Source organism: Balaenoptera acutorostrata, chromosome 15, assembly GCF_949987535.1.
Source record: "Balaenoptera acutorostrata chromosome 15, mBalAcu1.1, whole genome shotgun sequence".
Classification (NCBI taxonomy): Eukaryota; Metazoa; Chordata; class Mammalia; order Artiodactyla; family Balaenopteridae; genus Balaenoptera; species Balaenoptera acutorostrata.
In genome coordinates this window covers 76,703,802-76,719,428 of record NC_080078.1, presented here as the reverse complement: position 1 = coordinate 76,719,428, position 15,627 = coordinate 76,703,802, and the positions used below count along the sequence as shown (strand labels likewise).

General features: G+C 48.8%; 1 protein-coding gene across 4 annotated transcripts in view; it reads left to right on the top strand.

Annotated features, from left to right (window-relative positions):
• Window positions 1-15,627, top strand: part of SULF2 (sulfatase 2) — a 144,855-nt gene that overhangs the window by 23,528 nt on the left and 105,700 nt on the right. For all 4 annotated transcript variants that reach the window (XM_007185341.3, XM_057528754.1, XM_057528756.1 and 1 more), the window contains exon 2: window positions 7,211-7,486. In XM_007185341.3, coding sequence (XP_007185403.2) covers window positions 7,312-7,486 — 175 coding nt within the window. In that variant the 5' untranslated portion in view covers window positions 7,211-7,311. The remainder of the gene's footprint in view (window positions 1-7,210; window positions 7,487-15,627) is intronic.

The following is a 15,627-nucleotide window of genomic DNA, read 5'->3' as shown; positions in this document are numbered from 1 at the left end:
GAGTTGACACAGGAAAACTGCTTAGAATTTAGAAAAGTGCCCAGGGTCCGTGATAAGCACATCATATAAATTTTAGTTATTTCTTCATTGTCCTTGTAGGGTATTTACCGTGTTGGTCTGGGCATTTCCTGTTGCAAATGACAACCCCAATTCAGATTAGCTTCAGCAACAAAGGGCGCTTGTTTGAGCCTGTAACTGGCTACAAGGTGGAACTTGTTTCAGTCCAGTGTCAGGAACATCCTCTCTCAGGGGCCAATTGGTAGCTGGGCTGGGCTTACTCCTTCCCAGTACCCACCCAACTGTTTCTTACTTCTCTCTCATTGGCCAGGCTTGGGTCACATGTCTGTCTCTGGGCCAATCACTGGAGCTAGAGAGATGAGATGTGCTGATTGGCTACACTTGGATCACATCTTCTGTCCTGCATGCACACTGCACGTAAGCAGAAAAAAAGGAGTTGTCAGTGCCCCCAAGCAGGGCTGGAGTACAAGTACTGTTATCAGGAGGGAGAAAATTCTTTGCCAAGTCAGTAGTATTTTCAATGTCTGCTATGTCCAAAGCACCGTTTTAGGTGTTGGGATACAGATGTGAACAAAGCCGACAAAAATCCATACCCTCAGATTATGAACTGACTTTCTAGTGGGGGAGACCGACAAAGAAACAAGTAAAACATCTAGCTGTCAGAGGTGGTAGGTGCTACTGGGGAGGAAAGAGATTTCCGTTTTAACCTGCAAAGGCGAAATCTGAGCAAAGACCTGAAGGAGGTGAGGAAAGGGCCGTGAAGAGATCTGGATGAAGGCTCCAGGCAGAGGGAACAGCACGTGCAAAGGCCCTGGGGTGGGGACATGCCTGGCATGTGCAAGGAGCAGCACAGACACCGTGTGGCCAGAGCCAAGTGGGCCAGGGGGAAAGTGGAGGGTGATGAGGTCAGGAAGGGATGGGCAGACTGCGTAGGGTCTTGTAGGTCCTTTGGAGGGTTTGGAGGTTTTTATTTGGCATTAGATGGGAGCCCTTCAGGACTTTTCAGTCTGTAGAGGAAGACAGACTCTTACTTTTGTTTTAACAGGATCCTTCTGCCTCCTTGATAGAAGGAGGTGAAGGTAGAAGCAGGGAAATCAATTAGGAGGCTGTTATAATCCAGGCAGGATTATCCTATTACCTAACCCTGTGACATAGTAGGCCCTAAATACATATTTGTAAAGTAAATGAAGGAAGACATAAGTGGTCTGGCTCTCTAGACCACCTAGGAAGGTCCACAGGTCTGGTGCAGGGGCTCTGGCCCCAGCACAGGGCATCTTCACTCCCCACAATTTCCTTTCTTCTCACCTCCCAGGGAACTTCTCCCGCCTGATCAATGCCTTGTTCTGACCACTTCTTCCTCTCCCACTCCCACTCCCTCTCCCTGGGCTGCCTGATCACTCCCAAACTCCTCTCAGCTACTCTTGTTGGATTTGGGGCTCCTCAGAGGAAAACAGCCATCTGGATCTCTCTGGACAGGCCTGGGTGAGGTCCCAGGCGTTTCCCCAAAGCTGTGGTGCACAGTCAGCCTGAGACCCACTCCTCTCTGCAGGTCAGATAAATCCAGAAGCAGGAGTGATGTTTCTGAATGCTCAGGATACTAGGCGTTTCCAGTGATGTCTTCCTGGGCTGGGAGGGCTTTGCCAAGGTCTGTGAGAAAGACACAGGACGAAGAGAGGAGCGGGATGGACCTTTCATCAAGCTAGTGGGAATAAGTGGTGGTGTCCGCGGGATGGACAGAGCATTGCTCAGCTAGCGCTGCACAGATTCACCAGATACTCTCGCGGTTCAGCCACTTTGAATCTTTGCTAAGAAGGAGGAAAATGGAGGCAGAATCCCTTGTGTCATTTTTAATTGATTTCTCCAGCATACAGAGAGGGGCTGGCACAAGTCCAGGGAAAGTGGGAGCTGAGGGAATTCATCAAAAATCGACCTACTGATGACTTGAGCTGATGAACTAATTAGCTCCTATTATTCTCCAGTCTCTGGTCATGGAGATTTGACTTCCATCCAGAGGAGCGGCATCCTGGCTGAAGGGTTACAGCTGCCTGGGAATGGAGGGGGGAGCATTGCTAAGAAGACCAACATGGGTGCCAGGAAGAGTCCAGTCGACCATATCCCCCATCTCCACCCACCATCTGGCCCGGCCCCCCTGTACCTCTGCATCACAGGCTCAGAGTCAAAAAGGCCCTCCAAGGGCACCTGGCCTCCTACTGTTTCAGAGGCAAATGAGGAAACTGAGGTTGGGAGACTCTTAGGAACTTACCTGGAGATCTGCTTCCAGGAGGTTCTGGTTGAGCAGCTGACTCAAGCCAGAATGGGTTTGAACCCAGTCTCTGCCCCTTATTTGCCCATGTGATCATGGGAAAGTGCTTTTAATTCTCTGTGGCTCAGCTTCCTCATCCATAAAATGGGTATACTATCGATGGGTGGATATGCGGATTAGACAAGTTGATATATCAATACATAAAATGCTTAGAGCAGGAACTGGAGCGTTGCAGGCCCTCAATAAGCATTTGCTGTTACTATTTCTGGTATAAGAGAGTTGCTGTTTGTAGGGCATCTGTCGGAAATTCGCTATTATTTTATCACTCGATGTATATCTGAAGGAACATGAATGTGTATCTTTTTTTATTTAACTGTAGTTGGTTTACAATATTGTGTTAGTTTCAGGTGTACAGCTTCGGATTCTTTTCCATTATAGGTTATTACAAGATACTGAATATAGTTCCCTGTACTATACAGTAAATCCTTATTGTTTATCTACTTTATATATAGTGATGTGTATCCGTTAATTCTATACTCCTAATTTATCCCTCGCCCCTCCCCTTTTCCCTTGGGTAACCATAAGTTTTCTGTCTGTGTGTCTATTTCTGTTTTGTAAATGAGTTCATTTGTATCAGTTTTTTAGGTTCCACATGTGCTATCATATGATATTTGCCTTTCTCTTTCTGACTTATTTCACTTAGTATGATAATCTCTAGGTCCATCCATGTTGCTGCAAATGGCAATGTTTCATTCCTTTTTATAGCTGAATAGTACTCCATTGTATATATATCCCACATCTTCTTTATCCATTCATCTGTTGATGGACATTTAGGTTGTTTCCATGGCTTGGCTATTGTAAATAGTGCTGCAGTGAACATTGGGGTGCGTGTATCTTTTTGAATTAGACTTTTCAACTTTTCCAGATATATGCCCAGGAGTGGGATTGCTGGGTCATATGGTAGCTCTATTTTTGGTTTTTTAAGGAAACTCCATACTGTTCACCAATTTACATTCCCACCAACAGTGTAGGAGGATTCTCTTTTCTCCACACCCTCTCCAGCATTTATTATTTGTCGAATTTTGATGATGGCCATTCTGACCAGTGTGAGGTGATACCTCATTGTAGTTTTGATTTGCATTTCTCTAATAATTAGTGATGTGGAGCAGCTTTTCATGTGCCTATTGGCCATCTGTATGTCTTCTTTAGAGAAATGTCTCTTTAGGTCTTCTGCCTGTTTTTCGATTGGGAAGTTTGTTTTATGAATGGGCTGGCTGGAGTGTCAGTCAAGCTCACGGTTTCAATTGCAAAGCACAAAGCATCCCAGTGTGTTTCCCAAGGTAGGGAGACATGGACTGATAAACAACATGATTCAAGGATCCCCCCCCCCCCATGATTTGGGATAATTCAGGGACCCATTAGAGTCTAGGGCATGTCTCCTTTTCAACCCTCTCAAGCCTCCCATTACCTCCAGCAGAAAGTCTCTGGATGGTGCTAACGTGCCTCGTTGCCTTTCAACACCTGCTAATTTCCCTTAAACAGAGAGACAGTGCAAGTATGAGAGCTGCCAGCCCAGAGCTCAGCTTAGAGTCTTAAATGTGAACTAGAAGCTGTTAGATGGACGGAGTAACACAGTTTCTGCTCTGTTTGACTTTATTTGTGTGATTAGTTCTACAGGAAAGGGACGCTGCTTTTCCATTTATTCTTGGATATTAGGTCGTCTTTTTCTAAACCATGTGTTTATGTCTTTATTTTTAAATGAGGCTATTTAAAGGAGCATGTGAACCAAATGATAGCAGAAGGGTTGTGCAGAGCCGGCAGAAATTGGGGCTATGGCCCCTGAATATGAGAAGCTGGGAAACATGAGTTCATTGGTGAGAGGCCCTCACCAAGCTGTCAGGGAGAACAGAGGTCAAACCCTGTCCCTGCTGTTTTCTCTCCAGGTGACCTTAGGACAGTGATTATGCCTCAGTTGTTCTCAGTTTTGTTTTGTTTTTTTAATTAATTTATTTGTTTGCTTTTATTTTTGGCTGCGTTGGGTCTTCGTTGCTGCGTGTGGGCTTTCTCTAGTTGCGGTGAGCGGGGACTACTCTTGATTGCTGTGCGCGGGCTTCTCATTGTGGTGGCTTCTCTTGTCGCAGAGCACAGGCTCTAGGCGCAAGGGCTTCAGTAGTTGTGGCACACAGGCTCAGTAGTTGTGGCTCGCAGGCTCAGTAGTTGCGGCGCACGGGCTTAGTTGCTCCATGGCATGTGGGATCTTCCCGGGCCAGGGCTTGAACCCGTGTCCCCTGCATTGGCAGGCAGATTCTTAACCACTGCGCCACCAGGGAAGCCCTGTTCTCAGTTTTTAAATGGGGATAATAGTAGTACCTGTGTGAGAGGGTTGTTGGGGAGATTGAGGGAGATGCTGCAGAGTGCCTGATGCGGGACCCAGCTGCAGTGGTGCTGATAATAATCTAATAATGGTTTTCACTGTGAATGATGTGTTCCAGTCAGTACACACCATGTGCCAGGCTCTGGACTCAGCATTCTGCCTTAACTCATTTAATCCTTCACGCCCATTTTATAGATGGGGAAACCGAGGCATAGAAGGGTTAAGTTACTTGCCTAGGGACACCCAGCAAGTAACTTTAAAGTCCATGAATTAAGTATCATATAACATGGGCACAAAGCAGCTGCCCAACACATGTCACTGCAGCCACCCTGGCTATTGCGAGATGTGGGCTTTAGCAGATGAGGAGATGGAGGTGGAAGTCGATGCTTGTCCGCCGGTCCCATGAAACTCACAGTTCCCAGGTCAGCTCCCCGATAATGTGGCCTTCATCTCATCTCTCTGCACAGATGTCCTTTCAGAGGCCCCTGGGGTGGGAAGCCCTGTGTGGAGCTTGCTCTCTATTCTCAGCCCTCCCTCACTCTGTAGAACGCAGAGAACCTCACCAAAATCTCCATTCCTTTATTTATCTGAATATTTATTTGGCACTGGCTCTGTGCCAGGCACTGTGCAAGGTCCTGGGGACGGAGCTGTGAGTAACGCAGGCCCACTTCCCGCGCTGGTGGAGCTGACCCTCCCATGGGAAGAACTGGGCAATAAATAAGATAATTGCAGGTGTAGTAGGGACTATGAGGGAAATAAAACAGGTTATAAAACACAGAGAGTGCCTGGGGCGGGGGCACCACCTCAGGTAGGGCAGTCAGGGCAGGTCTCTCCAAGGAGGCGACATTTGTGCCAAGACTTGGTAGAGGAGAAGGAGCCCATCAAACAGAATCTGGGGAAACGTTCTTTCAGGTTTAAGGAAGAGGAAGTGCAAAGGCCCTGGGGCAGGAACAAGCTTGACTTGTCTAAGTGACAGAAAGAAGCCACGGGCCTGAGAACAATTGAGAGGACCGGGGAGAGGTGGGCAGGTGTCGGATCACACCCGCCCCGTAGGGCTTGGTGGGGAGTCTGCATTTTGTACCCCAAGCCATGAGAAGCCAGGGGAGGGTCTGAGCAGGTGAATGACAGGGCTGGGACTCAGGTGAGCTGAGTGCCTTGCGCCTGTCCACCTGGAGTGGGTGCCCCTTCAAACCTGTGCCCTGAGCACCTCCCTGGTCTCACCTAGTCCAGGCCCTGTGAGTTGTATGTTTGGATTTGAATTTTAGAACGATCCTGCTGGCTGCCCCTGGGGGGCGTGGACGGTGGGGGCAGGGGAGGAAGTGGGAGACCCCTTAGGCGGCTGGTGCTGTCCCTGGGAGAGATGATACAGGCAGCACATCCCCCTGTGCGGAACCTGGGGTCCATGATGAGTCCCCTGAGCTGTGGCTTGGGGTGGGGTGGGGTTCCCCATGACAGCAGGGGCAAAGGGAGTCGTTCAAGGTCACGGGAACAGTGACTCAGCCCGACTCCAACGACCTTGGTTTCCTCCCAACACGTCTGCTTGCTTGCTCTTTCTTTCCTTTTAGATAAATGAGACCAAAAGTCTATATCTGGACAGGACTTGAAGGCTCATTTCCTCAGGAAGTAGAAAAATGACCGCAGAGAGCAAAGAGTAGAGCGAGACCTGAGACCCGCCTGAGCCAAGATTAGCTGGCCCGCCTCCCCTCCCCTACCTTTGCTTGCGACCCCATCTGACCCGGGGTCAAGGGGGTGACCAAGGTTGCAGTCGAATGTGACAATTCTTCTCCCTCAGCTTTTTGGTTCTCAGTTTTCTCTGTTGTCATTTTGTTTATTTTGCAACGTAAAACCAATATGAATAACTTGCCCAGTTACAGGATCTGTTGGTGGGGGGACCTTTGCGAACATCCCCGTTGGATTGAGTTCTTATAACAGTCATGTATCCCCATTTTATTCATGGGGAAACTGAGGTTCCTCGCTGGCTTATTGATGGGGAGACCCAGCTGGTGAGTGACGGAGGCAGGACTGAAACACAGAGTTGTCCAGCCCAAAGCATCAGCCCGGCTCGTCCAGACCCGTCCCCGACTCACATGCTACCTGAGAGCTGGGGCTCTGCCCACTCACCTCTGCATCCTCCATGGTGCTGGCAGAGGACAGATGACCAGAAGTGTCTGCTCCTCCAGACTGGGCTTTTTCCTTTCCTTTCACTGGGACGCGATTTGTCTTGCATTGGTTGGATGGTTCAGAGGCAGGCTGACTACCTGACTTGGGACTTGGGCTGCCACCAACTCATCCAGAGGATCGCTGGGTCCAAGAGAGGAATTCTGTCTGCAGAAGTGGTCTCCGAAGGCTTTCCTGCCAGTCTATTCTCTGAGCCAGTTGCAAATACTTTTCTTGTAGCTTCAGCCAAATTAGGTTTTTGTTCTGCTGTAGCTGTCCCTGATCAAAGAAACTCTCACTGTCACTGCCAGAAGCCATCGTAGAAATCATTATGCAAGTCTGAGCAGTTGGGCAGCCTTTACAAAAAGATTGACCTGATTCTTTTCCTCTTACTTTAGATCCGTGAGTAGAGAGGGAGGAGAGAAAAGAAACAAATCCACAAAACACAATTCCAGACTCCTGCATCCTGCCAGAAGCAAGGGATCAGCGGAAACGTAAAATGGCATCCCCCGGTGTCCTGCTTTGCTTGCTCTCTGCCACTGTCTTCTCTCTCCTGGATGGAAGTGTGGCGTTCCTGTCCCACCACCGCCTGAAAGGCAGGTTTCAGAGGGACCGCAGAAACATCCGTCCCAACATCATCCTGGTGCTGACGGACGACCAGGATGTGGAGCTCGGTAAGACCCTGGCCGCTGGCAGGCGGTATCTACCAAGCTCGCCATGCTGGGTCTCAGGATCCTGATGCAGGATGCTCGGGTAGACCCTGCAGAGTTCATGTCCATTCGATTGAACCAAGTCCTGGGGTGGTCCCACACGCGTGAATGCACAGCTGGGTCCTCGAGGTTAGGGGTCTCCAACCTTTTTCTAATGCGGAACCATTCCTAGATTCCTCCAAAGTCTTAAGGAGAAGAGATGTTAAGACCAATTCATTATTTGTGTCCAATTTCTGTTGAGAACCTACTACATTCCAGGCAATATTCTAGGGCCTGGAACTTCAGTAATGAGTCAGGCAGGCACAGTCTCTACTCTCATGGAATGAGGGAGACAGATAATCAGAATCATTGCTAGTTCACATGGAAGATGATTTCGAGAAGGGAGAAATGCTCTGGGGTAACTGAAGAGGGTGCTGGATGCGGGGGAGGGATGGTCAGAGCTATTTTGGATTAGTTATCAGGGAGGGCTCCTCAGAGGAGGTGATATTTGAGCTGACGCTGAACAGAAAGAAGAAACCAGCCTGGGGCATGTGTGTGCGTTGTGTGTGTGTGTGTGTGTGTGTGTGTGTGTGTGTGTGTGTATGTATGTACATACCCCTGCTCCACCAATCTTAACAGGTTTGGGTGGGCTCAGCCTTCCTTGGTGGCATCTAGGGGCAGGGAAGGTGGGCCCTATTGCTAGTGACCCGACTTAATTCACAGATTTGGTGCTTCAGGAGGGTGAGGGCAGCCGCCTCTCATCCTGAGCTGCTTCCCCTCTTAGTGCTGTGGGCTCCAGGTAGAGCGGGTGAGGACAGGGGCCCTTGCCAAGATGTAGTTCATTTACACGGACGGCAAGCAGGAAAAGGGCACACTCCCTTTATCGCCCACACAGCCTCCTACCTGAGCCGTATCCTCGCTTCACTGTGTAAACCATCCTGGATTCTTCCCCCTCCCTGCTAAGCAAGGCCCTGGGCTCCTCCACCCAGCTGGGCGTCTTCATTTACATGAGGCATTTCTCACCACATTTTCATTTGCCTGAGAAGAAGTCCCCATAAATGAGGCCACCAGGAAAGAGGCCCCCAGAGTCAATCTCAGCTGGACCTTCTGTTCCCCGGGGTCGAACTCTACCTATATTTCCAGCTCACCTTTGGGGGATCTCTCTCAATGTCAGTCTTCTTTCTCCTTTTCTTGTGTCTTCTCCCCCTTCGATTTCACTGATTTTACCGGTTCCATTTCTCCACATTAAACCCTACACAGCGCTGCCCTAGAGATGCATCTAGGGGGCGAGCCACAAATGCAAATCACATAAGTAATTCTAAATCTTTTATACTTTTTTAAAAAGTAAAAAGAAACTGGGGAAATTAATTTTAAAGACATATTTTGCTGAACCCAATATATCCAAATTATTGTCATCTTAACATGTAATCAATATAAAAAATCATTAATGAGATAGTTTACATTTTTTATATTGCTTTTGAAATCTGGCATGTACTTTACCCTTAGAGGACATCTCAGGACCAGCTACCTTTCAAGTGCTCAGTAGCCATTTATGGCTACCGTACTGGACAGCATACAAGCCCCTCTGCATTTTCCTTCTCCTATAAGTTAGATTTCCCTTCTCATCATCAGTGATGGTGATAGACATACTACTGGATATTGTGAAGATCTGGGGAAAAGCCTTCCAAGCAGAGGGAACAGCGTGTGCAAAGGCCCTGAGGCAGGACCAAGGAGACAGATGTGGCTGGAGCCTGAGGAAGGGTCACAGCATGACCCTGGAGAGAAGGAAGGGAGCCAGATCTTGGAGGTTCTCATGGGTTGTGGTAAGGCGTGCCAGTAGTTGACCAGGTGAGCGGTGGGCCTTTAGCCTCTGTCCACTATCAAAGGGCAACTGACTGTTGTTGGTGGCAACAAATTTAAAGATTTACCAGAAAAGCCTTTGCAGCCAAACATAAGATTGCGGTGAAGATCCAACTGCAAGTCTGCACCCTTTTTGGATCCATTATTAAAAATACGAATCAGTCTTTTAAGCACCAAGTAAAGGTGATTTATATACATCCAAGCCATTCCTTATAATGATTTGTATTAATGATCACAAGTATAGATGTTTCTCGGGGAATTTATCTGTGCAAAAAGAATTTGCAGCCAGGAAGCAATCAAAGCCCAGGGCTTTTATTGACAGTTTGACACATGTGATACCTATCTCACAGGCGGCATGTAGAATGAGCCGCATTCGATAACCATGCGGAGCCTACAGAAAGTGTCCATAGGACTGTGAGTTTTGTCTCTGGCAGAATTTTGCAAAGAGTGCTCACAGGCAACACCTGACCTCAGGGCACCTTGGTCTTGCCTCATGGGGCCCCTCAAGCTGTTTCCATCGTAGTTCTGCCTGGGACCCCCCCGGACATTTATTCATGCATTCAACAGATACTGATTAAGCATCTACTCTGTGCAGCGCACTGTGCTGGGAGCGGGAGGACTGGGGAAGGTTCCCTCCAGCTGGAGAGAACAGGAAAGGCAAAGACAGTTAGAAATGAGCTTGGTGGGTCGGGACAGAAAGAATGCCTGTGAGCCAGGTGGAGGGACCCAGGGTATAAGTGGAGAGAGATGAGGCCAGGTCGTGCGGGGCCTTGTGGCCATGGTGAGGGTTTTGAGTTTTATTCTTAGTGAAACAGACATGAGTGAAGATGGGCCTTGAGCAAAGGAGGGGCTGTGACGTGACTTAGGTTCCAGTAGGATCCCTCTGGCTGTTATGTTGAAATTAAATGACATTAGGAGGACAGGACCATAATGGGGCAGGCAAGGATGGAAGCTTGGACCAGGGCAGGAACAGTGGAACCCGAAAGACATGCATGAACGGGTTGGATGGGGGGTGTGGGTGGTGAGGAAAGGAGGAGCATTAGTGGCGACTCCTGGATTTTTGGCTGGAACCAAGGTGAATGATTGAACATGCACTCTTAGGAGCGCCGCATTTTTGCGGCAGCTACATGATCTAACTAAGCCTCATGTCAGAATCTGATTGTAAGTTTGCACCTGTGACTCTCGAATAAAGCCAGCAGCGTATGCAAATATAAGGAAAGGGCCTCCGGGTGTGATGAGGACGTGGGAGAGAGGAAAGCAGAGAAAACCAGGGCTAACTTATGACACCTAGATCCATCCTCTTCATTTTAGATGGAGAGACTGAGGCCCAGAGAAATGAAGTCACTCGTCCAAGGTCCCACAGCTAGAACGTGGCTAAATAAGATTTGAACCCAGAGCCTCTGGTCTTAACCACTACTCTACTTAACCAGTCTCCTGGGATGGCTATTCAGTTGTTTCCAGATTGAGAGTGTGTTTGTTAGTAGTTTCCACTATTACCAATACCGTTGCTGAGAACGTCTTTATACATGCATCTCTGCATAAGTGAGCGAGGATTTCTGAAAGATAAATTCTGGGAAGTGGATGCAGTAGGTTTGGAGCCCTCGTGTTCGGTGGCATCTGGCACTTTCCCGCCCCGCAGCACTCACTTGCACAGATCGGTGCCTACAAGTCTTCCCTTCTGCGAAGGAGCCGGCCCCTCCAACAGCATTTGGAAGAGGCTGTGCTTCTTTTAGGAGGTGAGGGATGATGGCAAGGTGGTAGTGGGGGGAGGGTGGGATTTTTATAAACCACCAGACAGACCCAGATCAATAATGCATCTTCCCCAAAAGGCCAGCACATTATCTCACAGTCAGCAACAACTGGCGCACAGAGGGTAGTCCTAAAAAATTTATCATCTGCTATTTTCTGCTCATCCAGGCGGCAGTTCTGACGGTTCTTGGGGCTGGAGACTTCTCGACTAAGATGATTGCAGGCTCCCTTCCAGTCCCGGGGCGGAAAACAGCCATCCATCCTAATTAGGGTCTGGATGAGAGAGCTGGTGTGGGACACAGCACAGAAGAGGAGCTCTTTCTGTTTCCTAATTGTGAGGGGGGGAGGGGTGCATTTAACACGCCTCCCTGAGTTGTCATCTGGAAGGGTCCAGTGCCCAGGGGAACAGGTTCCAGGGCATATTGGTCAGTAAGTGGCCTCCATTATTAATATACTTTTCAGAGCGATTGGGAAAATCCCTGTGTTTGGATGACCCTTGGAGACCGGCAGGGTCTTGGCCTCCCTCTTCAGGAGGGTAGAAGAGGGAGAAGAATACAGAAGCCAAGGTCTCGTTTGCATGTGTCCTTCAAATAGGCCTTGAAACCGGTGGACTCTGCCAGGTTTACTAGTTTAATTCAATCCAGGCAAACCCTTGGTGAGCCTCCAGGGCTGGAACAGGCTCTGAGACACCAAGATGAGTTGGACGTGGTCCTTGCCTGGAGCAAGAGAATATTTGCGACATCCCAGGACCGTCTGTTCTATTACTTGAACTGGACTTACCTTTTGAAGCTTAAGTATTATTTTAACAGGAAGCTTTAATTATGACTGTATATGAAACACTAGTATCCACTAGTTTTTCACTAGTGGATACTAGTGGAGGTCACTGCAAGACCAAGTCTAATGAGAACAGCAGCGCTTTCACCTTTCAGCAAGATGCTGCCTCCCATGGGGCCGAGGCCCGGATGGCTTTGTTATAAAAGGTGATGGGCAGTTTTGAGAGAGGCGTTAAAGGTGAAGCAGCCCCTCCCTGAGACTTTCTCCTTGACATAATCAGCAGGATGGAGACTAGAAAAGGGAAGGACTTTCTCAAGTGTGAGTCACGGGCTTTGAATGTTGGGGCCATGCTTATGTGGTACCACCTGGCAGTAACTCTTGTGTCTGAGGGTTAAGGAGACCCTGCCGGTCTCCAAGCATCATCCAAACACAGGGATTTTCCCAATCGCTCTGAAAAATATATTAAAAAAGAAAGGAAGGGAAGTCAGCAAGGAGGGGAGGGGAAAGGGAGAGTTGTGATTTTATGTAGGGTGGCCTCACTGAGAAAGGGAAATTTGGGCAAAGAAGGTAAGGGAATGAGTCAAGGAGACTCCCCCAGGAAGAGCATTCCAGCCAGAGGGAACAGTGGGTGCAAAGGCCCTGAAGCAGAAGCAGTCCCGGCAGGCTCCCAGAGCAGCAGATGGCCCACAATGGCAGAGCAGTGTGAGCAAAAGAGACGGGAAGAGGTGAGGTTTGAGAGGCAATGGGCGGGGGCGGGGGGGGGGGGCGGATCATGCAGGGCCTTTGAACCAGAGGGAGGACTGTGGCTTTCTAAATGAGATGGACACAAGCAAGGACATTGACATCACCTGACTTACGTGTTAATGTGACCCCTTTGGCTATTTTATGGAGAATAGACTGAAGAGATGTAATAGGAGAAGTGAGGGGTCTACTGTAATGGTCCAAGCACAAGATGATGGTGGTTCAGACCAGTGTGGAAAAAGTAGTCAGACACTGCCCAGAGGCAGAGGGTGGAGATGATAAGATGTGCTCATGGATCTGATGTGGAGTGGGAGAGAAGAGTCCAGAATAACTCCAAGGTTTTGGTCTGAACAACTGCAAGGAGGGATTTTCTGTTTACAGAGATGGGGAAAAGCTATGGTCTGGAGCTCAGTTCTGGACCTGGTAAGTTGCAGATGCCCGTGAAAAGCCAAGAGGAGCTGTCCAAGGCAGCCAGCCTTCAGAGTCAGAAGCTCAGGCGGGAGGCCCAGGCCTGGATGGGCCTGGAGTGGGAGAGGGTGGGAATTATATGCAGATCGTGTGCCTGTTTGTGCTTTCCTGGGTCGGAGACCCTCACTGGATTCTCAGAGGGGCCTGTGATCCTGAAAACGGCAGGCCTTCAGCCTGGAGGGCTGTCTTGTAGGAGAGGCTGGCTCTTGAGAGAGAGGCTTGGGAGGGCTTCTGGCCAGGCATTTGTTTGCCTCTTTCCATCTGTGAACACAAGGAAACCACACCCTGTGCTGCAGACCGATATCCAGAAATCAATTCTAAATTGCAGGCTTGGGTGCTCTGCAGGGGCCAAATGGCTGGAAGCCGAGGATAGTGTGCCCAGATTCCGGACGCCAGATCGGTGGTAACTTCCAATGTAGCCTCTCTGAGATACCAACTCCTGACATTCCTGCCGCTGCTCACTGGAGTTAGAAAAACATGTGGATGCAGGTTATCTCAGGAAGAAGAGAGGCTCATTTGGACCCACCCTGGTGTTCAACTTGCCAAGCACATTCCTGCAAGATTTTTTTTTTTTTAATTCAGCAACACTTAGGAGATTACTTAAATTCTGGAAGCTAAGTGTATCAGCATTAGGTTTGGCTGCATGTAAAAGAAAATATAACAGTGGCTTAAACAAGACAGAGTTTTGCTTCTTACTCACATAAAAATGTCTGGAAGTTGGCAGTTCAGGGCCAGCCTGGTGGCTTCAAGGTTATGAGGGACCCAAGCTCCTTCTCTACTTTTGTATTCTACTATGCTTATTGTGTGGCTTCCATCATTAAGGTCACCTTCATCATTCAGAATAGCTGCTGGAGCTCCAGCTATCACAGCCACATTCCAGGCAGCAAGGAGGAGGAGGAAACAGAAGGGCAAAAAGGATGGACCTTCAAGTTAAGTCAGCTCCCTTTAAGAACCGCATCCCAGACATCACCTACAACACGGACAGAACTTATTTAATTAGCCACACAATCTCAGCAGGAAATTCAAGACACATTCAAACTTGAGTTATTCAAGGAGGGTTTAACTTTTTTGCTGAGGTATGAGCAAGTGTGGGGAAATCACCAGTGATAGTGCAGCACTCAAGGCTAGTTAGTAACAGTGGGGTCATCCCCACTCCAAGACCAAGAGGGTGAGGGCAGCAAATGATTACTGGAAACTCATGACACAGGGCCATTCAGTAGGAGCTGTCATCCTCTGTTGACACCACAGGGAGCAAGATGGAGGAATCCATACCCGAACTTCACTTCTTCCTTTTGCTGATCTCCTGCCAGGGCCCCCCATTGGCCAAACCTAGTCCAAAGCCAGAGTATAAAGCCACTTGTGGGTACAGCCCATCCAGGTCAGCTCCCTGGGCTGGAGGACGAGGCAGACAGTGGATCTGGAAGGTTAAAGGAAAGACCACTCCCACATGTAGCTACAAGAGAGTCTGGGAAATGCAGTTTCCTAGCTGGGCGTGTTGAAGATTAAAATCAGGGCCTGTTAATAAGGAAGAAGGGGAAATAGTTATTGGTGGGCAACCTGGGGTCTCAGCCACACCAGAGACCAGGAGCAAGGGTACCCCGAAGGGGCAGCACCCCCAGCAGGGGGTGTGTGGTTAAATGATGGGCACCATGAGGTGGTATAGGACACACGTGCTTCCCCACCGAGCTCACGGCCCCCACCCCCTGCCTGTCCTGGTCAAGGCTGTGTACCAGCCTTTACCCAAACCCACAACCCCTCTTCGCTCCCTTAAAGCCTGGTCTCTGTGGGCCTCCAGGCCACAGTGTTACTTTGCGAGTTTACTTAGCTGGTCAGTTCAGCTGGAATAGAATCAGCTACGGGTTGCAAACCCAGTGCCTGCAGGGCCAGGCTGGTACCGCAGACGAGGGAAGTGGGCCTGATGGGGGCCATGCAGAACCGGAGGGGAGCCCTTCTAAAGCCAGCCTTTGCTACTCAGATCCACCCACCTGTGGGCCCATCAGGCCCAGGTCTGTGTATTTTCATGCAAAGCCTGAAATCGGGATTGATGTGAAATCTCCCAAGTAAAAGTTAGCAATTAATTCAGATTTTTAAACACTTCTGAGCAGACCTAAATCCAACACACGCAGACAAGAGTCTGTCCGGAGGCACTTGATTTGTGAACTCTGTGTTACACCATATATAGTTGGGAGCTACTGTAATTTAAATTTTTAAAAGCTAACATGTTTTGAGTCCTTTCTGTATGCCAAGCATTGAACTAAAGGCTTTGCATATACTTTTCTCAATTAAAATTCTGCAGTAGTCTAGGTAAGAAAAAGCGATAGTTAAACATAGATTTAAGTCAAGGCCCTGGGTTTGCTAATCGTGTCCCATCTCCCACTACTTCCCAAGGAGGGTCGGACATCACAGACTCTAATTATTTACCTATAATTTTAAGAAAACAAACATCAGAAAATATCATCTCTTTAGTTATCCATCAAAACCAATGCCTCCTATGTAATGCCACCCAAGTTGGGGGCCACAGGACTTTGTCTTGG